The sequence below is a fragment of the Phoenix dactylifera genome, chromosome 1, assembly GCF_051530095.1.
Source record: "Phoenix dactylifera cultivar Ajwa chromosome 1, Ajwa_hap1_PhDact_Kaust_v1.1, whole genome shotgun sequence".
Taxonomy (NCBI): Eukaryota; Viridiplantae; Streptophyta; class Magnoliopsida; order Arecales; family Arecaceae; genus Phoenix; species Phoenix dactylifera.
In genome coordinates this window covers 12,447,670-12,470,366 of record NC_143190.1, presented here as the reverse complement: position 1 = coordinate 12,470,366, position 22,697 = coordinate 12,447,670, and the positions used below count along the sequence as shown (strand labels likewise).

The window sequence follows — 22,697 nt, the reverse complement described above, 5'->3', positions numbered from 1 at the left end:
ATAAATTACTGTAGACCAGGAGTATGACTGGGGTCTTGGACTCCACTGCTTCATCTGCTAACCTTTAGACAAGTCCGGGTACAAACCCTAATGGTAGCTTCTAAGACCTCAACTGCAACTCCTCTTGGCTCCGCAAGGTGTGAGAGTCTGGCCGATAGCCAAACAGAACAGTTTTGCTAAAATCCCTCGATTCGTTGAGGGTTCCATCGATCATATGCTCCTTATTTGGAGAACACTGTAACAATAATTCCATGACGATTCAAGAAAAGTTGAACACTTCAAGTGAAAAATTGAGAATGATTTAAAGATTTTTCAATGTTTCGGAGAACACTAACTAATTCTACGAGTTCCTTTAGGGCTCGTTTGGCTCGCGGGAAGCATTTTTCCTCATAGGAATATAATTTCCGAGAAACAAATTCCTAGGAAGAGGATGCTTAGGAAAGTACTTTTGGCATATTTGGTTGACCATGGAAAAGTGACAAATTTTCAAATTGCTTATGTTTGGTTGGTCATCCACTTTCCTAGGAAAGTTATGTATAATTCCTATTATGCCCTTAATAAAAATTAGGTTTTTAATGCCTCTTTAATACTTCTTTAATGCTAAATGGCCAATTTGGAAAAAAGCAAAAATGGAGTGATTCCCGTCTCATGGGAAAGTAGCTTTCCCATGTTTATCATGGGAAAGACTTTCCCATGAAATGTAGGAATTATATTCCCATGGAAATACAACTTTTCCATCTCTCTTCTTTTGAAAACTCCAACCAAACAAGAGACATTTCATTATTTTTTCGTTGACCACACTTTCCCTCCTTCTCTTCCCGCGAACCAAACAAGCCCTTAATCTTTTTAAACCTAACTTGCAAAAATACTACCGTTATAAGCCGGTAACGGCGGCACCAGTCGCAATGAACATTTGGAAAAATGGATATCTTCGCAGGAAAATGAGTCCGCTTTACAGAGTCTCAATCCGCCTCCTCGCATTCCTTATTCCTTCCTTTGTATTCCCCCAAAACCCAAACTTGCCGTGGCCCCCGCTCCCATGCCCTCCTTAAAGAGCTCCGTCGGAAGCAAGGGCGGCAATCTCCACCTCGGCGCCGGCGGCAAGGCCGAGGACGACTTCTTCTACAGCGCGCAAGACGAGCGCTACGGGGCCCTCCGCTCCTCCTGGATCAGCCGACTCCGCCTCCCGCCCCTCCCCCTCCAGCCCGCCAGTCGTCCTCCTCCTACTCCGGCGGCGGCGGCCCCCTCCTCTCTCCCGGCGGCTGCCGACCCCCCCTGCACCACCTCTTCCGGTGGCGGAGTCCTCAGACACAAGCACACCATCTCCACCGACGAGTCCTGCACCCTGACCTCCATCTCCAATCTTAATTCCGCCTTCACCGTCCCCCGCTACCTCAATTACATCCCCAAGAAGCCGGCCTCCCGGCTGCCGCCGACCCTGCCCCGGGCCCCCGTCGTCACCGGCTTCGGCCCGTTCCAGGTCAGGACCGGGAGGGCCCTGTCCCGACGAGCTGAGGGGAATCCCGGCGGCGATGGTGGGGAAACGGAGGCTCTTGGAAAGCGGGATTATGGAAAAGATGGCAACTTTGCTTTGTTTCGGAGGAAGGCTCATCTCGGGGAAGAACGAAGAGGAGAAGAGGTGGATGGGGAACGGGGAAAGATTGGATTCTGCAAAGGAAGGCAGAAGAAACCTTTGAATTATGAGGAGATTTGGGATCGGAATACATCGTTCCTTCCACAGAAAAGGGTGCCTGATGGCCCGAATGCGGTTCGCCTGTCGCCAATCTTTCAGTTTCAACCTCGTCTACATCCCGGCTACTTGAATGATAGCAGGGTTAGTGGCCATGGAGATATGGCCAGAGACACAGGGCTATTTGTTCCTCCTCAAGGGGAGGTAGACTCTCACTTTGTGGACAATTATCCTACTTCTTCTTCACAAAAACTAAGTCAGACGAGGCCTGCAAGTAATGAAAATATGTGCTCTCCGTTGGCGAAATCATACTTCCCTCCACGGGATCTGATCAATGAGTCTGCATCTCCGAGCCAGAGGGCTTACGATCAACACTTATCTGTCGATCCATGGCTGGCGAGTTCTTCTGTTCAATGTGTAGCAAGAAGCAGAGGTGAATCCTCAAATTGCTTGGGAGATTAATTATGATATTAGTATGTGTTCTAGTAATGAAATTAACATAGTTCAGTATGGTTTATTAGAATAGCTATCTTTCTTTGCAGGCGTTGTTTATCATGATGGCACTGATGACACTGCTCCAAGTAGAACATTTTGGGTAAGAAAACCTATTTATTACTGTAATCACACTACAATGATATGATATGTCGTTGTGTTGCTTGCCTAAACTTTCTTGTTCTTTCTAATATATAGAAAATCTTACATGAGATGATTGTGATAGTCAATATTTCAGTACCTTTAATCATAATATGGAACTCAGGTAATGCTTGTGCATCAGTATGTTGAGGTCGAAGGCTTTAAGGAACTAGGACTCTATCCAATTAGTCTCCAAAGAGGTGAATGCAAGTGATATCACCCATTTCTCACAAGCTCATTTGAATTGCTTCCTCTACATGAGGAATCGATTGGACCTCATCGTCAGTCTTATTATGATTGATAAGTGTGTGACTCCATCTTCATGATGGTGTATAGTCTCTAAGATGGCACCTTTTTTTCCGTTTCTCTAAGATAGTTGGAACAATGGATGCTGCCTACATCTTATATTGATATTGTTTGATTCTATGAGATTCCATCTACCCTTGTTTTGGAAGAGGAGGTGAAGTTTGGAAGTCATTCTGGGTGTAAGTTGTGGAGGAAGATAAGGAGCAAGCTGCAATTCTAAAATGGCTACAATCCCCAGATGGAAGGGCAGACTGAAGTCACTAAATAGCAGTTTAAGGAACTTGTTCCAATGCGTCAAAGAAAATTGTGGGGAAGCATGAGATATAATCTTACCACATGTAGGATTTGTATTGAAAAGAGGAGTCAGTCAGACCATCACTAGTGTTCTTATTCAAGCTGATTATGGTCTTAAGCTATAACATTCACTGGACCTTGGTTGAATACCATGTAATGCTAGGCTAGTGCCGTATTACCTGGATGCCTCATTTTCCTTTTCGGAATTATGGAGTGCCTATACTTTTGGACATGACATAACTCTCTGCAGCACTTTGGAAAAGGAGTCTCTCTTTTATCTTGGGCTATGTCACGACATTTTGGAATTTCCTGCCAAAAAAAAAAAACAATTGTCGATGCTTGATTTCTCAACTGCTTTACTGATGAAAAAATACCAGTTTAGATTGTTTAAACATTCCAGTAAAGCATCTCTCATATTTCTTCCTTTTCTTTTATGTTATTATGATGCAAATATAAGATTTCTTTAATCCAAAGTATCATATCCTAATCAATTTTAGTCATCAGCATATTTTTATATAATTGATTTTGCATATTGTATTGTATCAAAGTGTACCATATCATGGGTTTTAGAGATTAAAGTGCTGAACACTTATTTAACTATAAGGGCATCTTAAGCATGTGGGGAAACCACCAGATTTTATCAGCATAACTGTCTGCATCATCGCTAATGGCATAAAAGGCTAGGAATTTTGGAAAAGTGATTTGATGGTGATACATCTTAGTACATAATGCTATACTGTGGGTTCTATTACATACTAATTAAGCTTAAAAAGGTTGATTCTTGCAAGGTCATATGAATATGATGTAACCTAGTATTAATGGCGTCTTTCAAATAAACTTCCTTGTAATCTGAGGCATGACTAAAACTACTTTAGAAGAGATGTCCAATGCAAGTGATGTATTATCCAGTGATAGTTCAAGGAGAGCATGAATTACTGAAAGAGGAGCTGAACTTAGATCTAGAAGTTTCTTATCAGATTTTCTTAGAGTCAAATCTCAGCAAATTAATCGCTATCATTGTGGAAGCTTTTACGATAAAATCAATTTGTTGGAGACACTTAACTTGAAGGCTATGATGTTAGTGGGATTTCTATCATTAACAAATCCAACCTGCAGATCTCTAGAGTTATTCCTCACATTGACACCATAGATTTGTCTTTATTATTAGTTAAATTCCCTAACAAACATGCACATGTAATCAACAACTTTATCATTGAAAGTATAGATTTCATAACAGGGGTGAGGCAAGTAAAATATGCCCTTATTTTTATCATTTTCAGGTTAAACAAGTTATTGTCATATTCCTTGGTGAGCTAGAAGTTTGTTCTAGATTCCTTTATAAATATACAAGCATCAAGATACAGATCAAACTTTTGGAAGATTTAGTGGTAACCAAGGACTTGGGTATCATGTGCCAATGGTATGCCAATATGTGCTTCCTAGGCTGTGCCAGCGTTGGCACATACGAGCAGATAGCATGCCAAGCGTGCCACAGAGCTGGTGGCCTGTTGTGCCAATGTTGCATGCCAATAAGTCATTGGCATGGTATGCATGTATCCTGTCTTGCTGATGGCACTTAAATCCATGCTTGCTACCACCCAAGTGATAGTGGGGAGTTTTCAATATGCTTTAAATTTTTTTAATTGCTCAAACAGCTTATATAATATCAGTTAGCATTATTTCTTTATGCATTTCTAACTAAAAGCACAATAAATGCTTTCTTATGCCAATTGGCTGCCATGCTGTTGCTTTTTTTTTTTTTATTATTATCAATTTCTAGTTTGTCGCATGCAATGCATTTTAGCCTTGCAGACAATAACCATGGTTACTTTCTCCTGCCGTCATTCTCTCTGTTTCTTTCAGGAACCTCATATCTTGCATCACAATACAGCACCACGCCACCTTGAAAGACATGCTCCTGCTCACATGAATGAGCCAGAGGAACCTTTTTCATTTTGGAACATGGGAAGATCTAAGAGAAAGAACACTGTTTCCTCAGTCTCTCCAACAATTGCTTCGACTAGCAATCTTAGCGGGAAACAAAATCCAAATATTAACTTTCTTCCTTCAAAGTCTAGGAAGCTGAGCTGCGAAGATTAGAGGGTCAGTGTCCTGTCAAATGATCTGCTGAATTTCAGAAGCCATAGGTGGGAAGATGATATACAGCAGCCGAACATACTGAAGCAGATAATCAGTATTATTAAGGTCATTAAGTTAAGAACATGGGGATGATGGCCAAGCCATTGGGTTTAGATGAAATTTTCACCTCAAGCACCCCATTCCACCTATGAGTTATTGCAGCCTGTCGTTCAATATTTGTAAGCAGCAGTAGCTGTTGTTTTCAAGCATTCAACAGAAAATTTAACATATGTACTTTTTAATGATTATGCAAATTACTGCATCTTTGCCTTAACTTTTCTTACAATTCTCGGACCATTGAATAATATATCCTGCAAAGTGAACTGTCAAAGTAGCAATTTGACCTCTAATTCTCTTTCTAATAACATTTATTTTGGAATTAGAGTATCCTACATGCAAGCGTATATGATCAAATTTATGTTGCGATTTGTGCTACATTTATGTTGGTGACACTCCATTCAGCCTATTTCCATTTCCCTAGATCCGTGGCCAGCCCTGTAATTTGATGTCAGATCAGTGATACCTCCACAAGAAAGCGTCGTTTGTAAGATCTCTGTTTTGATTGGTTGCACGAATGAATGTATTAGCTTTGATTTAAGAATAAATGAAAACTTATAATTCCTTGCTAGTTATTGATAAGGGCAAAAGAAATAAGCCATACTGGCATGCACAGATAATACAATAATAGGAATAGGCTAAATGAAACAAAAATTAGGCAGGAGAGTTATAACCTTGTAGCTTTGACTCGATTGTTGATGCAAGTCTGGGAAGGATAACCTGACTGCTAACCACTGCCGAGCATATCAGAGAATAGGACTGCTGTAGGAGAATTTTAATTTTGATTTGCTAGAAGCAATAAAATACAGGGTTTTGGATGGGAGGCAGAGATGACAAAGATCATTAACCAAACATTCCATAGGTTGGAGTTTTTAAATGACCTGTTATGTGTTTATAGTTTTTAAAGGATCTATAGTGTACTAGCACTGCAATTAAGAGAGAATGAATGGTAGCAGATAACTTTAATATCGACTACTTAATATAGATGAGATTAGGGACAGGTTGTTGCAGCCAAGATGCTCAAAGAATAAGTTGTCATGTTAAGAATTATTCAGTCTTTTATAGGTGTTCAGCATTTAGTAAAGGCATAGCCTTTTGACCAATACAGGAGGGGAAAAGGATTCGAGCTGGGATTCTTTTTTTTCCTCTTTTTTGGTGGATAAGTGTATGATAACTAACAGTTAGTTACTTGATAGACTGTGTATTAAGTAGTACATCACCTGATGCTGAGAATATCTAACTAAGAAAATTGAATTTGAAGTCGAGACGAATAACCTTTTCTTCATGGAATAGTTTATCAATTATGGGATTCACCTGTTTGAAGAAGTGGGTGATTTGCATTGGCTTGAGAATTTTGAAGCTTGGCATGAAATCGCCCTGTTGTTGCACCCACTAATGGTTGTTAAACAATCCTGAAGCCAGCAGATACTCTAGTTGGGCCTACTTCCACCAGTAGATCATTGAATCTGTGTCTGTCTTGATGATGCTCTTGCAAGCAATTAGCAATCCATCTATCTGCACAACCACCTCTGGAGAATCATTTGCGTTCTTTGAGAAAAAAATAATTTTTTGTGGCTTCTAGAATGACATGTTTGCCATAATCTGAGGAAGACTTCTGTTTTGGCAACTACATCGAAGTCCAATTTCACGTAACAAAACTTAGCAGAGTTCTGGTCTAGACCTTGATTTATTTTTAGCACTTCCGAAAACCTTCATGACAAAAGAGTCCAAAGTTGAGTATTTTCAGCTAGATCTCCTGTTCCTGTAATCCTGTGTCCATCTTTTCCAGAAACAGCAATCTGTTATCCGTTGAGAGACATATTTTATTCTATCAAAATGTTTTTTTTATGCCCAAGAGCTTTAGTAGTTGATCGTAGGAATTTAATAATCTAATTGGATTCCATCGACACCAGGAAGTCTTGCGGAGATAATGAGCATTGGATGGTGACATGACCCACTTTTTTGTACACTCCACTAGTTGGGCATTTAGATGGGATCATGAAGGAAAAAAATCGGAAGGAATGGCGTGCTCGGTAGCTGGCTGGTGGGGGAGAAGATGGGGAGAGGAATAAAAAAAAAAAAACGGAAAGGCCACTACAAAAGACTTTAACGTAATCAAATTAGAGAGTCATGATTTAGAAAGACTTATCTCCAAATATGAAAAAATCTTGCCTTGGGGAGAAGATGAGAAAAAAAAAAAAAAAAAAAGAAGAAAAAGGCTCTAGAAAAGACTTTTAACCTAATCAAATTAGAGAGTCATGATTTAGAAAGACTAATCTTCCAAATACGAGAAAAATCTTGTTTTAGAAATACTCCATCTGTCGAGGACTCTTGCGCATCCATGTATCTCAGACTCATATCTTGTGTTCTTTTTCTCACTCAAAATTAGCATTCGCTGTACCGAGCTATATCGGATAATACATCCTGTACTTCATCGTACTGATTCAGTGCTAGTACTCGGTACAAAACCGTATTAACATTCGGTACATCGAAAAGATGCCATACACTATACAATATCGATACAGTACTAATATAGCATCAGTATAAAATTCGATATGGAAACGGTGCATCCTAGTCAAAGTTCTTTTACTAAACTCTCCATAGTATCACTTTTCTCTCACACACCCTCTCTACAAAATATCCTTTTTTTCCCCTTCATAATTTAAAAGTTTAAAATTTAATATCAGAAATGGTTAGTATCTATAAAAAAAAATTACCAAACCTTAAATAGATTAACAACCCTGCACGAGCCCACCCACCTCAATTATTAGGTTCTCTTGCTGACGTGGAAGTGGACCTTGAGCCAAGTTTCTTAAAAGAAATAATAGAAGTGCACATGGCTACAGTCGGATTCCCACCTGCTCCCATTGTGCGAGGAATTATGAAATGGACCCAATAGTGGACCAGTCCAACAGTTACTCACTACCTTACCTCCCTTACATATAAACAATTCAAGATCGAAATAAGAATTAGAATTCATCCTATCATCCATCTTCCACCTGCCTTCGGATTTGGACTGGTTTTTTGGATCTGGTCCATCTAATAAATAATAATTCCTCCTCTCCCCCGTTAACGAAACAAAAAGGCTGGCGGGCGGAGGGAGAGAAAGAGGACAGAGTGAGAGAGAGTTGAGAAGAGAATTGTCGGCAATGGCAGGAGAGAAGGCCCAGGAAATGGAGAAATTAGAGAACGGCAGAGCAGCGGAGCCAGTAATCAAGTACAGGGGATGGAAAGTGATGCCATATGTCATAGGTATCCAGTACTGCATACTCTCTAAACACTTAGCTTTGATTCCTTTTTTTTTTTTCTTCCTTCAGTAGCTGCTTTCTCTTGTTCATCAATTGATCGAAATGAGGTGGAAAATATATGAGAGCAGGAAATGAGACATTCGAGAAGCTGGGGACCATCGGCACGTCGGCGAACCTACTGGTCTACCTCACCACCGTCTTCCACATGAACAGCGTCACTGCGGCCACCACCCTCAATATCTTCAATGGAACTACTAATCTAACTCCCCTTCTTGGGGCTTTCCTCTCAGACACTTACTTCGGCCGTTACACCACTCTGGCGTTTGCTACTATTTCTTCCTTACTGGTACTTCGCTCTAATCCGTCTCTCTCTCTTTCTCTCCCTCCGTGTGTGTTTTCTTTTGTTTTTCTTTTGTTTATTGATAGATTTCTGCCCCTTTTCCTTCATTTTTGTGAACATATTGATGCTTAGTTCCTTCAAGCTACGTGTACATGTAGCTGTTAATAAACTATGCCTACATACATCGTAATCTCCCCTTAGATCCATGAGGCTTGCATTGCGGAGAAGGTTCTTAATCTACGTCAATTAGCACGCTCGGCAAACCTTTTTAAAAAACAACTTGAGCTTTATAAGCTATATTTTAATGCTTCTAGATATATAGCTAGTCACACTTGCAGCTTCCTAAAGGTATATACATCTAGGCTTGGATTACTAAGATAATACTCATCTGGCTTCAGCTGAAGCCTTGGTCGAACACCTCAATTGTGTGAATGGTGACCAAACCACAGCCTAGGTACTCCAAGCCTTGCTCGTTTCCTTCACCTTAGAAGTTGCAGAAAACCGAGCATGTGAGTCATCTATATTCAAATATATACTCTATTGGATCTTGTGCTCATGTTCTACTTTCCATGAATGCCATCCATCCTCTCTTGGGTTTACTTTTTTATTTTTTTATAGCAAAACGGTCTCTTGGGTTGTTAGGACTAAACAATTAAATGAGCAATATATTTCTGTCACGTCCCTTAATTAGAACATAAGTATGTATAGGACAAAACAATAAATAGCATCATTATAAGTTAATGTTAGAGATTTTGACACATGCGAGTGTAGTATGAATGATTAATTATTATCTTCTAATCTAATTTAAGTTTTTGATAACATATAATTTACTGAATATATCTCTAATTTTGCTTGGTGTATTTAACTTGTTCTTCTCTCTATTCCAAAGCAACAACCACAATAACAAAAAATTTAGTCGAACCAAATCTAAAATGACTGGACCTGCAAGAATTAATTGCTAAATCTTTCTATATATTAATCTAAAGATGGAAGCAATCACAACATAAAGGAGATGGAGATAATGACCAAGAAAAAATAATGGAGAAATCATGTTATTTAACAAAGTTATTTATTGTAGGGCATGGTGATCCTTACCTTGACTGCTGCAATTTCCAAGCTGCACCCTCCTCAATGCTTGCAAGGCGAATCATGCTCGGGTCCCTCGGCAGCCCAGCTTGCAGTGCTCCTTTCTAGCTTTATGTTCCTGGTAATCGGCGCCGGAGGAATTCGGCCATGCAACCTACCGTTCGGCGCCGACCAGTTCGACCCCCATACGGAGTCTGGAAGGAGAGGCATCGACAGCTTCTTCAATTGGTACTACTTCAGCTTTACGATGGCCATGATGGTCGCCTCCACGTTCATCATCTACGTCCAGAGCAACGTGAGCTGGGCACTGGGCCTGGGCATCCCCACCATCCTCATGTTCTTCTCCTGCGTCCTCTTCTTTCTGGGGACCAGGCTCTACGTCAAGGTAAGGCCTGAGGGAAGCCCTTTCACCAGCATTGTTCAAGTCTTGATAGCAGCATTTAGAAAACGAGGGCTGGAGCTACCTGCTGACCCCAAGACATCCCTCTTCAACCCTCCTCATCTTAGTTCTCTCGTCACCAAGCTTCCCCACACCGACCAATTTAGGTAAACATAATTATCGATCTACCTCTTCTTTAATTTTGTCTATGCGCAGACATCATGCACACATGTAATTCAGATGATTTACAGATATTTGTTAAAAAAAAATAAATTAATGCTAAGAGAGGCAAAAGCCACCCAAGACTTTATTAAAAGAATTGGTAATTACAGAGAGGATGAGTTATAGAAAGTAGAGAGTCTGCTAGATCGGAACTGCAGGTGCCAGCTGTAACTAAACAAACCCATGAGAAAGCAAAGAAGATAGCAATTTGTTACATGTATATAAGCCAGAATAAAAACAAAAAGATAGAATTGTGTTATTTTTTGAAGAGCAGACTAACTCCAAAATACCTTTTGTTCCGTCAAGCTTTTATTGAGGAACATTCTAGAGTTATGCATTATCTTGCAAAACCCCTTTTCTTCCGTCGAGCTTTTATTGAGGAACATCCTAGAGTTCTTTTAATTCCTCCCAGCAACACTACACAATTGCTACCACCAGCATAAGAAAAGCTTATTCTGCTGAGGAGTTTCTTCCATTTCGCTCAACCCAGCAACACTATATAGTTCCTTGATATTTGTAAAATTATTATGAGGTGGATCGGTTGTCATATTTGAATGAGTTTTAGGCTACAGTGAGCCTCATTGATCTTGTTGCACTTTTTACCCTTTTAATCGCTACCTTATGCAGCGTTTTATGGTGTCAGGTTTCTTGACAAGGCTGCAATCGTAACTCCTGCAGACGAAATCAAGCCAAATGGCTATGCTGCAAATCTGTGGAGATTATGCAGTATCCAACAAGTTGAAGAGGTAAAATGTCTCGCAAGAATCATTCCCATATGGTCTACAGGCATCATCTTCTACCTTGCAATCGTCCAAGAAACAACTTATGTGATCTTTCAAGCCCTTCAAGCTGATAGGCATTTTGGGAGGAGCAAATTTCAAATACCAGCCGCTTCTATCACTGTATTTGCCATGCTAGCCTTAACAATTTGGGTACCTATTTACGACCGCATTTTAGTCCCACGACTTCGAAGAATTACTGGGAGAGAAGGGGGCTTGACGCTACTGCAAAGGATGGGAGTTGGAATCATTCTCTCCATAGTCGCTATGATCATCTCTGGATTTGTCGAAGAACGGAGGAGGAGTTACGCCCTTCGTCGGCCGATCCTTGGGAGTACATTGCCCGGCGCCGGTGCCATCTCATCCATGTCTAGCTTTTGGTTGGTGCCTCAGCTTGTGCTTTTGGGTCTTGCTGAGGCTTTTAATTTGATCAGTCAAATTGAGTTTTACTACAAGGAATTTCCTGAGAACATGAGAAGTGTTGCTGGGGGTCTGCTCTTAAGTGGTATTGCATGCGCTAATTACTTGAGCGGTTTCATGGTGACATTAGTTCATCGAGTAACTGGTCACAATGGGAAAGAAAATTGGTTAGCCGGGGATCTAAACACGGGAAGATTGGACTATTTTTACTTCTTGATTGCTATAATTGGAGTTCTCAACTTCATGGTTTTCATTGTTTGTGCCAAGTGGTACAGATACAAAGGCCTAGAAGAAGTCTCGGAGATTGCCTTGGAGAAACCCAAATTAAAACCTTCTCCTGCTTCAATGAACACTTAGAGATGAAGATTATTTTTGTTGTTATACTGTATTTTAATCGTTACAACTTTGGTAAGGACATAAATGAAACGGACCGACGGGGCTTCTTTTAAATTCTTTTATGCACATTTGTATGGTAGCTAGCCATGCTCTGTTGCATTCCTTGTACGTGTTTTGAAGGTCAGAAGAACATTTTATGGAATGGTCATTAAACCCATCTTGCAAAATGTTAGTTTTTTTTTTTTTTGTAATGTTAGCAAGCCATTCATATGTTTCCTTGTAATTTTCCGGATATTTTTTTTTTCTTGTGAATGAAGGCAATCTGAAGGGAAAAAACGTATTATTCGGAAATTTTGCTGACAGATATATAGTAACATTCTTTGTTGCCATTCGTAAAACATGTACTCCATAGAGACAGTGGGTGTCCTCCGGGAGAGTCGGGAAGAAGACAGAGCCGGTCTCCTTTGATTCAAACTGGGGAAAGCAGGGCAGTTGGGCCATTTCGATGGTGAAATCGGGCCAAGCGCTTGGGCCGGGCCTCACACTTCTTTCACTATAATTTAGTGGGACCTAGTCTCTGCTCCATTAATCTCAAAAAAAAAAAAAAGAAAAAAAAGAAAAAGAGAGACGATTGGGGAAATTGTCGAACCAACTTGGCTGGGAGCAAGGCCGGCTTAACCCGCCTAAAGCCTCGGCTCTCCAATGCATTTATTATAATGAGTTCTAGGGTGAGCGTTCAAATGCATTGAGGTCTCCAATCCTGCATTTGGGGGCTTCAAATGCTACGTATCTTTATTTATGTTGGAATGTATCTCTTATATAAAAAAATTTATTTACTCTTTCTTTATTTTTGTATTGAGGCTCTGAATATATTTATGTTGAGGCATTTGAGTTCACGTTAAGCCTCTAAATGTATTGAGCCGCTCCTGGCTGGGAGCAGTTTCCGTGACAACCGTATTTGTTGGCAAAAGGGTTTTCACATAATTTGCCGAGAAAGTCTTTTGGCTACAAAGCAATAGCCTGCCTCGAACTTCTTCAATCATCTGTGTGCATAAATCTAAAATGACTATCGCATGATCTAATAGTAGATTCGTGTCAAAGGAGGTGAATCTTTTCGCACAAACATGAACACCAAAATATTATGATTTGATTTTTCTTTAAATTCTCTGTTAAGCTGTCGTCGGACCATTCTTAAGGAAAAGCTGCGTCTCTTAAGTCGACCCACGTAAACCGGATCCACAGGGACAGGGAGGACGAAGGGCAACGGATCTCTACTTCCGTCAGCCCTAAGGAGCAACAACAGCGCGCGCGGATAGCCGGGACGAGCATTAGACCAGGCACCATGTAACAGCCGCCTGGGACTGCCTTGTGCCACGCGGCGCCCATGCACCACAACGCCCGCTTTACCGGTCGTTCTTCCACTTATCCCATGCAGCTACTAACGTAACTTAATGCGTACGTATGTTTTAGTCCCAAAAAAAAAGAATCAAAAAAACTTGGCTCTCCCTCCCTCCCTCCCTTCCTCTCTCTCTCTCTAACCAGTTCCTTGATTAATTAATATTAGAAGAGAACGCCATAACTACTGTTAGATATCTTCCAGATCTCTCTCTCTCTCTCTCTCTCTCTCTCTCTCTCTCTCTCCCCCTCTCCCCAAAGGGAGAGAGGGTCAGGAAAGATGGCGGCAGCCACTGGAGGAGATCTAGAAGCAATGGAAGAATCAGAGAACGGCACAGCAGTGGAGCCTCAAGTCAAGTACAGAGGCTGGAAAGCAATGCCTTATGTCATAGGTACGAGATTCAAATATATGAAGAAACCTTCACTTGGATTGCAGATTGGTTTTAGAGAGTGACAGGAATGGGGAAATGGGAGCAGGGAACGAGACATTCGAGAAGCTTGGGAGCATCGGGATAGCGTCGAATCTGCTGGTCTATCTCACCACCATATTCCACCTGAAGAGCGTCACCGCGGCTACCACCCTCAACGTGTTCAACGGGACTACAAACTTGGCCACCGTTATTGGGGCCTTCATTGCAGATTCAAACTTGGGCCGCTACACCACCTTGGGATTTGCGTGTATTGCTTCCTTGATGGTATGTACTTCCCTCCTATACGCTTGTTTCTTCTTTTAGGTGGTGGATTAGCAAAGTAGCTGCCAGTCCCAATGATCTCCGGCATCGATCCATCATGCAATCCATATATCTCAATATCCTCGCGTTGAACTTGGATAATTCTTTGCTCCATATATTCCAACTTTAGGAAGCTTTTTTTTTTTAATACTATTAGCATCATCCCAAAACTAAGAGTTCGGGAATAAGGAAAAGGAAGTTTTTTCTAATGCTTAGTGGATAGTTTGATCATCTAATGCGTATATAACAAGTGAGATATCTATGTGCATGTAATGTTCTGCACGTATCGGTGGTGTGACATGCAGCTTAAGTGGCGCTGGATCATCAAGTCATTCTACAGGCTTTGGATCTAGTCCATGCTTAAGATACACAAAAGTAGGAAGCAGGAGCCGACATATGTAGATGTGTCCAGATTTTTCATTATCCGGGAACTTAATTAGTTATTCCCAAACATTAATTCATCTTGCAACTATCCTCCAAGGGTATAGAAGAAAAGATAATTTGTTTATGATAAATTTCTAGCTTTGAAATTTGAACTCTTGATATGCACTTAAATTTGTATCTCCTATGACACTTTATTTTATTTGTATTTTTAAATTTTATTTTTGTACTGAGTTTAAGCTAACCTGTCCATAATTGGCACATGAGCAATAATATGGTAACTCAGAAAAGTCACGCAAAAGAGTTACTCAGGTATCCTCCACCAATCACTTTGCTTCGTTGCACGGCACACTTCATGACACCGATTCAAAGGAAGCAATTAATGAGCACAAAGTATAATACCAGTCGATTGACTTGTTTTTCTTTCTTCATTTAGGACGGTTAGGTGACTTTTTGAGTTATTAAAGCATCTTTCTAAGGGTACACGCGTGCACACATACATGCACGCACACTCACACACGCACATTTCGTGTAAGGTGTAAGAAAATAATTTCAAATGTGCAGCCAGACATTGCAGACTAAATAGGTACTCAAGATCTAAAAAAATTGCAGACTAAATGCGCAGTGGCAGGACCAAACTAAATAACCAAAAAATTGCACACTAAATGTGCAGTGGTAGGACCAAATTAAATATACAACGAGAAGAATAAATTGAACAAGCAACAAATACTCAAAATTTAATTACAGAAGCTAGGTTACAATAAAATTGATCTCTTTGCCCCACTTACTAGATGAAGGATTACAAGAGTAAATTTATACGGATACAATTATGACCCTTCATATATCCTTATATAAATGTACCATTGTAATTTAAAAAATATAACTATTAAATAAATTTATAGAACTCTAAGAGCCTCATTCATGAACATTGGATTGCTTACTACCAATTAACACTTCTTTACGACATTTTTTTAGCCAAATGTTGGAAAAAAATTCCATCCTGTTTTATTTGCCAAAATCTTAGCATCGTTGCCTTCCTTAGGGCATGCTCGTCGTCACCCTCACAGCTGCAATCTCTGAATTGCATCCTGCCCCTTGCATCCAAGGCGAACCATGCACGGGCCCAACAACATTGCAGTTGGCCATCCTGCTCGTCGGCTTCGCCTTCCTTGTGATCGGTGCGGGAGGCATTCGGCCGTGCAACTTGTCCTTCGGCGCAGACCAGTTTGATCCCAATACAGGGGCGGGCAAGAAGGGCATCAACAGCTTCTTCAACTGGTACTACTTCACCTTCACCCTAGCCGTGGCAGTCTCCTCCACCATCATCATCTACATCCAGAGCGAAGTCAGCTGGGCCTGGGGCTTTGCCATCCCCACCGTCCTCATGTTCTTGGCTTGCGCCTTCTTCTACTCGGGGTCAAAGATCTACGTGAAGGTGAAGCCGGAGGGGAGTCCCTTTACCAGCATTGCCCAAGTCTTGGTGGTGGCATTTAGAAAGCGAGGGCTGAAGCTGCCCGCGGAACCAGAGAAGTCTCTCTTCAACCCTCCCCATGCCAGCTCTCTCGTCTCCAAGCTTCCGTACACTAACCAGTTCAAGTAAGCATAGTAGAAACCCTCCCTAAGCACATTGGTATAATATTTTATACTATAGATAGATAATACTTGCAATATTATTTCTTCATCTTATAATTATTTCTTATTGGCTTTGTTATTCTGTTGCTTATTTATCCTTTTTTTCTCAGCTAGAGTGAGGATAATAGAAGAGTTGTGCCTTGGTGGGATTCGCTTGTGTCTCGCCCCAAGGTTCTAATAAGCTTGCCAAAAAAAGGCACTTTCTCTCGGAGAGAGGAAATGGATACTAGGTAGTGATCCTTGACTATTTAGATCCCTTTCTACATGAGATAGTTAACAGTGATTTCTGATCTAACTTGGTTAAGCTGCGGGAATCCTGATGAATAGAAGCACAAATGTCTTCCTCTAAAGGGGTTGACCATGGGTACTAACGAAAAGGTTAGCAAAGCCCGAGCCAAACGCCCGACCTGGTTGGGCACCAAACCTATGGGCCTAAAGTCCACGACGGCCTGGATATCATAAAATTGGTCACTCTGGACGTCGTGTTATAGGTTGGTTTAGGCCCGCCTAAAATTGAGTACATGCAATGGAGCGTGGTGCAAATGTGGGCTGGGCCAAACAGGCCTACTTTGTTTTCCTCGGAGGGTAGTGGAAGGTGCTAGCCAGGCAATGGGTTCAGACTGTATCTTTCGCGCGAAAAAAAGATTGATCTTCTTTCGCAACATCAAGCTGGATCATATCTTGTATAGATCTGAATGCACTCCGAATTCTCTCTTTCATCTGTCTACACAGATATGGTATCGGCTTTGGCACGATCCAACCGCGTACATCATTAAAAAAAAGGAGGTGAATCACTCTTTCGCGGGAAAGATACAACCCGAACCCCCCAGGAGACATAGAAATCCAACTGGTAGGCACCAATATTTGTAGTTTTAAATAGACCAGACAATACTATATGGATGATCAGTTAATGGAATGTTAGGACTCTGTTTGCATACTGGTTAGGTGCGGGATAGCATAAGGTTGTCCGGCCAAATATCCAAACAAGACAAAAAAAAGCATGCATAACCTTAGCTACAACCGTCTAAAAAGGAAGATAAACAGGTTAAAGTTATTTCAGTGGGAAGTCTAAAGTAACTTTATTGACTTTAGCCTCTGCGGTCCTTATTTTCCCTACCATTTTTATCTTTTTATCTTTTAGTTTCTCTATTACCATTCATTCTCTTTTTGCAAGATGGTAGTGAGCACCAATCAAATAGCTTCTCTGTTTAGCTGGTTAAGGGTTGAGTATCAGAAGCTGAAGTTATTTCAGTGGGAAGTCTAAAGTAACTTTATTGACTTTAGCCTCTCCGGTCTTTATTTTATCTACCGTTATCATCTTTTTTTTTCTTTAGTTTCTTTATTACCATCCATTCTCTTTTTGCAAGATGGTAGTGAGCACCGATCAAATAGCTAGCAAATAAGTTAATTCTCTGTTTAGCTGGTTAACGGGTGAGTATCAATAGCTAAAGTTATCCATAGGTCGGTGTTGAACGCTAGCAACCTAAATTGGATCCTACCCTCACTCCAAGTTCGGCTGAAACTATATGCAGTCCTAGAGCTAAAGCGAAGGAAGAAAAAAATCATACATGTTATGTATCATGTGCTTCATATGCATGCATATATAAGTAAAACCAGCCTCCAATAAGCATAACTATATAAACACATTTCCTGAAGTGTGCCATACATGAAATATTTTGCAATGGGATATCTGAAATGGGGTGTCTTTGCGGTTCATTCATTCTGCATGTAAATGGTTTCCATCTTTTTATAATTTTTAAACCCTCCTGATGTTCAGCAAATCTTTTTCTCCTTCTTTAGTGATATTAAACAAAGTGTTTCTCATTTTTTTCAGAAAAAAAAAATATATATTGCTCACCCTACAATTTATGAAAAGAACTTTGATGATCGCCAGCATAGAACAAATTGTCGATTGCTATAGTTTGATCAAAGGCTTCATTCATTCATGTTGATGAGTGCTAGAGCATACCATTTACAACTAGCGGATATAAATCAAGCATTTTGTAAACAAGTATTGCTCTAACATATCCTTTAATGGTCTTCAGCTTTCTTGACAAGGCTTCGATTGTAAGTCACACAGATGAAGTGGGACCAAATGGCTTTGCTTCAAATCCTTGGAGATTATGTAGCATACAACAAGTTGAAGAGGTGAAATGCGTACTGAGAGTAATTCCCATATGGTCTACGGCGATCATTTACTACGTAGCATTTTCCCAACAAAGTACGTACATAATCCTTCAAGCCCTCCAATCTGATAGGCACCTTTGGAGGGGTGGCTTTGAAATACCTGCTGCTTCTTTCACAATCTTTCCCATGCTCGCCCTCGCAATTTGGATACCTCTTTATGATCGTGTCATAGTCTCAAAGCTCGAAAAGTTTACTGGAAAAGAAGGAGGAATCACATTGCTTCAGAGGATGGGAATTGGAATCATTTTCTCCGTTGTTGCGATGATCATCTCTGCAGTGATTGAAGATCAGAGAAGGAAGTATGCGCTTCGCCTGCCGACCATCGGGATCATGGCTGGCGGCGGCGGCGGTGCCGCCGTTTCATCCATGTCCAGCCTCTGGTTGATTGCTCCTCTCATGCTTTTGGGCCTCTCGGAGGCTTTTAACATGGTCAGCCAACTTGAATTCTACTACAAACAATTTCCTGAAAACATGAGAAGTGTTGCCGGGTCTCTACTCTTCTGTGGAATCGCAATCGCTAGTTATTTGAGTGGTTTGCTGGTAACAATTGTTCATAACACAACTGGAGCATACGGCAAAGAGAATTGGCTGGCTGAAGACCTTAACAAGGGAAGATTGGACCTCTTTTATATCTTGATTGCTGTGATTGGTGTTATCAACTTCTTTCTTTTCTTAGCCTTCGCCAAGTGGTACAGATACAAGGGCTTGGATGATGGCTCAGACTCCGACTTGGAAAGAGAACAAGTACTTCAATGCTAGAGTCAGATATCCATGGGTAAGCTATGTATCGAATGCTAATGCCATTTGTTACTACAAGTATCATCTATATATGTGATAATTTCTTGTACACTGCCCGTTTTTCTTTCCTTGGTGAAAGGTAAAGCGTTCGAGTCCTATTTCATTTATCAAGAAGGTTGTGGAGGTAACAACATAGATGGTAACTAAAGAAAAAAAATTAACAATAATATGAAAAGCACAGGCACTAGGTTGTCCAATACATCCTATTAAAAATTCACGAGAAAAAAAAATAGCAAGACAAATATTACTAGTTTCAGACAAAAAGTACAAACTCTGGTATTATTATGAGAAAAATGAACTTAGCTTTTTTCTTTTTTTTTTTTTGAGAAAACGAACGCTGCTATCATCTGTGATATATGTAGCATTAGTGCTGCTTTAATACATGTCTTTATTTTTTTTTAAGAAAACAAGCTTTCTTATTAATTAGGTACAGCTAGAAATCATTGTTAAATGGGCATAGATGATGAAGGCTAGGCTATTTAATATGCACATATATATATATGGCCCTTCCTTGAATATGTGTGCGTATCTAAATGGATGTGGGGTTGGCGAGATTTTGTCCTAACCAGTTCATGGACATGGCAGGTCCGAGTATTTCCTTAGAAAAATATACTGTGTGAATACCTACATTGAGGTCCTCCCATCTAAACTCAATGTTTTATAATATACTGTTTTTAACCTACCAACCTCACTGCTTATATGATCTCTCCCACCATGTGGATGGAGTTCAAACTTTGTTTAAACTTGCTGATGCCCGTGTGCCCAGTTTCACCATCTATAATAGGGGCTAATGAGCTATTCCCTCCTTGTTACTTAAAAGATACTCATCAAGTAATTAAGTTCATGATGATCTCAGTTACTGTTTTGCTTCAAAAAACAGAGCCTATCTCACAATAGCAGCTTGCTCATGACATTCGCCCAATTTTCTTTTACACATATACTCCTACATATTCACCTTCAGGCACGCAACCAAGAAAGAAAAAAAGGAACGAAAAAAACAAGAGCATACTGTATACTTTAACAGAAGTATATTTACCAGATATATGGTAAAAAAATTGTAACAACTAAGATCCTAGCCATATATCAAATACTCCTTTCTCTTGATTAAGCATACAGCATACTGATAAGGCAAGTAACTCTAAGCCGTCCAAAGTTAATTTTGTTGCTGATGAAGAACCAAGAACCAACTGAACGGCTATGATACGTGGGTTGGCCGTATATTAGTATTTTCTTAATAAATTTTATTTTTTATTTTTTATTTGGTGGCACGAACAATTAAATAATTTATTCAAGGGTGTGAACAAGCACCCAATCTTCAAAGCTAGGTGTCGAGGATTTGCCTAGCCGCAAAAGATACGGGTGCTTGTCCACTTTGGTATCCCGTGGTTCGCAGGGCCCTATCAAAAGGATAAGATGTGGTTGACCATACCTATCAGCTTTAGAGCCAAAGGGAGGAAGATACCAAATATAGGTTGCATCAACGGTACGCAAAGCGTTCACTATACAAAGCATGCCGAAGCGTCCACGATACCTGAGTGGAAAAAGTTTTTCCTGGCGCTTTTGAAAAGCATTGTAAAAGGTCGGTTTTTAGCGATGCTTAAAAGTGTCGCTAAAAGCCTCAAAACCGACGCTTATAAGCGTCGGCTTTAGCCTTAAATCTTTTTTAAAAAATTATTTTCCATGATTTAGGGCAAGAGGGAAGAGGGACATCCATATCTACATTAGCGGAATACAAAATTTCTATCGTTTAACAACCCATAAATCATTTGATCGATGAATGCATCTGCGAGCTTTAGATTTTATGTCTTGATGCATACCCACTTATGATCAAAACTCAAGAACTAGAAGGAAAAATTAAAGAATCAGAACAAACTCAGCCTCTCCTTGTGGGTAACCTTTGGCCAGCTCTGCTTCCACTTTCTTGCCCTTCCGCGTCGTCTTCCGAAGGACCCAACTCCCTCTCCTCTCTCACAATCTCCTTCTCCAGCCGCCTCCGAGCCCTTCAAACGTTCCTTGAGGATGCAGCGGAAGTAGCAGCCCTGCTCTTTCCTTTCTTGCGATGGGCCACGGCCTGATCCAATTTCTCCCCTGCCACGAGCTGCGGCTTGTGCCTCCGATGAGGGGAGGGTGAGAGGAGGAGTTCTTGGAGGGAGATGGGGCTGCAAAGGTGGATGGAGAGGTGAGGGGGAGATGAAACTTACAAGATGGACAGGAGCCTTGAAACTCACGAACTTGGCCTCCATTTGCCTGCATCCATGGCTGCTAATCTCGTCGAACCATAGCCCGCCCGCCGCCACCGCTGTATCCTCAGCATGGAGGGGTAGAACACCTTTCTCGACGGCGCGGGGTCGTCCTCAAAGCTCGGAGGAGGAGGAGGATCCAAAGCTCAGTGGGGGGTTTGGGGGGAGAGAGGTAGCCAAGTTGGATCGGGGAGGAAGGAGGGGGGATGGGGTGGGCTAGGATGATGGCGGCTGGGTGAAAGGGTTAGGGTTTGTTCCCCGCATGCGAGAGAGAGAGAGAGAGAGAGAAAAAGGCAGGGGGTTCAGGGAGGAAAAAGGGAGGGGGTTGGCTTTATTGCCTTTTTTTTTTCCCTCGGACGTGCTTTAAAGCATCGTCTAATTGAATTTCACCCGACGTTATAAAAAAAGTGTCTACCAATTTCAGCACTACTTCGAAATTTGCCGATGCTTTTTTATAGCATCGGCGGAAAAGAGTCGAAAAAAGTCTATTTTGTTGTAGTGCTCATTTGGTCCATAAATTTTTTTATTAGAATATTTTTTAAAAAAATAATTCGTAGATATATGATGATTGAGAAAGTAGTTTTTGAATATTTGGCCAGTCATAAAAAAATAATATATTATATAATAGTTTATATTTAGTTGAGCTTCTACTTTTTTAGAAATCAAATACATATTATATTCGTAATAATGAAAAAGACTTTCTCCATTCTATTTGAAAAATTAAGAATATTTTTAGAAAAGAAATTATTCTAATTTTTAGCTGGTGGAAATTAAATTTTTTATCCTAAATAAATTTTTTCATAAAGTATAAAAATATTATTTTTTAAAAAAATATTTTCTTATTTCTCTTCTTTAAAAACTTTAATCTCACTCACACACACATATGCATCTGTTGACCATATATTGACGCTGGTTGAAGCCAAATACTAAGTCAAATACTATGAACTCATTTGGTCCATGAATTTTTTTTTTCATTGAAATATTTTTTTAAAAAAAAAGTTGATATGTGGATATATGATACTTGAGAAGGTGGTTTTTGGATGTTTGGTCGGTCATGGAAAAACTGATATATTACGTAGTAGTTTATGTTTGGTTTAGCATTGTCACGCTCTGAACCCAAAACGTAATAAACGCCGCATACCTGTATGGTGGACTATACAAGCATGTGAGACTATAGATCATATCAAAGCAATAATAGTTTCTAAAAATTTATTTAATTAATAATTTATTCAAATAATTCTTACATTAGTTCCAAAGTGACATAAATCAACATATATTAACTATTAATATAAATCAAATAAAATATTCTAACCAGTCTCACTAAGATGCCAATAATTGAAAGTATCTTCAGAATTAGAGCACCCTCAAGTCCCGAGCAATCATACATATAGATTTAAAAAATAG

The 22,697-nt window shown here is 40.3% G+C and overlaps 3 protein-coding genes across 3 annotated transcripts; all 3 read left to right on the top strand.

Moving 5' to 3' along the window:
- The first annotated feature begins 882 nt into the window (after window positions 1-882).
- On the top strand, window positions 883-5,336 carry LOC103720097 (uncharacterized). Its single transcript, XM_008809641.6, has 3 exons — window positions 883-2,123; window positions 2,233-2,285; window positions 4,787-5,336. The coding sequence occupies exons 1-3, from the start codon at window positions 1,040-1,042 to the stop codon at window positions 5,021-5,023; spliced, it is 1,374 nt and encodes a 457-aa protein (XP_008807863.4). The 5' UTR covers window positions 883-1,039; the 3' UTR covers window positions 5,024-5,336.
- Window positions 5,337-8,090: 2,754 nt separating this feature from the next.
- On the top strand, window positions 8,091-12,156 carry LOC103720096 (protein NRT1/ PTR FAMILY 2.11-like). Its single transcript, XM_008809640.6, has 4 exons — window positions 8,091-8,371; window positions 8,496-8,713; window positions 9,786-10,339; window positions 11,038-12,156. The coding sequence occupies exons 1-4, from the start codon at window positions 8,269-8,271 to the stop codon at window positions 11,948-11,950; spliced, it is 1,788 nt and encodes a 595-aa protein (XP_008807862.4). The 5' UTR covers window positions 8,091-8,268; the 3' UTR covers window positions 11,951-12,156.
- A 1,384-nt stretch (window positions 12,157-13,540) lies between these two features.
- On the top strand, window positions 13,541-19,266 carry LOC103720095 (protein NRT1/ PTR FAMILY 2.11-like). The gene is made up of 4 exons (XM_008809639.5): window positions 13,541-13,716; window positions 13,802-14,019; window positions 15,479-16,032; window positions 18,114-19,266. Exons 1-4 carry the CDS (start codon window positions 13,605-13,607, stop codon window positions 19,012-19,014), a joined length of 1,785 nt encoding a protein of 594 aa, XP_008807861.5. The 5' UTR covers window positions 13,541-13,604; the 3' UTR covers window positions 19,015-19,266.
- Window positions 19,267-22,697: the final 3,431 nt, after the last annotated feature.

What these genes read in the sequence shown, in the direction of transcription:
- LOC103720097 (XM_008809641.6), top strand. Translation starts at nt 1,040, where the DNA reads ATGCCCTCCTTAAAGAGCTCCGTCGGAAGCAAGGGCGGCAATCTCCAC. An exon ending in ATGTGTAGCAAGAAGCAGAG is followed by an intron (nt 2,124 to 2,232) that starts GTGAATCCTCAA and finishes CTTTCTTTGCAG; the next exon opens with GCGTTGTTTATCATGATGGC. An exon ending in CTCCAAGTAGAACATTTTGG is followed by an intron (nt 2,286 to 4,786) that starts GTAAGAAAACCT and finishes TGTTTCTTTCAG; the next exon opens with GAACCTCATATCTTGCATCA.
- LOC103720095 (XM_008809639.5), top strand. Translation starts at nt 13,605, where the DNA reads ATGGCGGCAGCCACTGGAGGAGATCTAGAAGCAATGGAAGAATCAGAG. An exon ending in AGCAATGCCTTATGTCATAG is followed by an intron (nt 13,717 to 13,801) that starts GTACGAGATTCA and finishes AAATGGGAGCAG; the next exon opens with GGAACGAGACATTCGAGAAG. An exon ending in CGTGTATTGCTTCCTTGATG is followed by an intron (nt 14,020 to 15,478) that starts GTATGTACTTCC and finishes TGCCTTCCTTAG; the next exon opens with GGCATGCTCGTCGTCACCCT.
- LOC103720096 (XM_008809640.6), top strand. Translation starts at nt 8,269, where the DNA reads ATGGCAGGAGAGAAGGCCCAGGAAATGGAGAAATTAGAGAACGGCAGA. An exon ending in AGTGATGCCATATGTCATAG is followed by an intron (nt 8,372 to 8,495) that starts GTATCCAGTACT and finishes ATATGAGAGCAG; the next exon opens with GAAATGAGACATTCGAGAAG. An exon ending in CTACTATTTCTTCCTTACTG is followed by an intron (nt 8,714 to 9,785) that starts GTACTTCGCTCT and finishes TATTTATTGTAG; the next exon opens with GGCATGGTGATCCTTACCTT.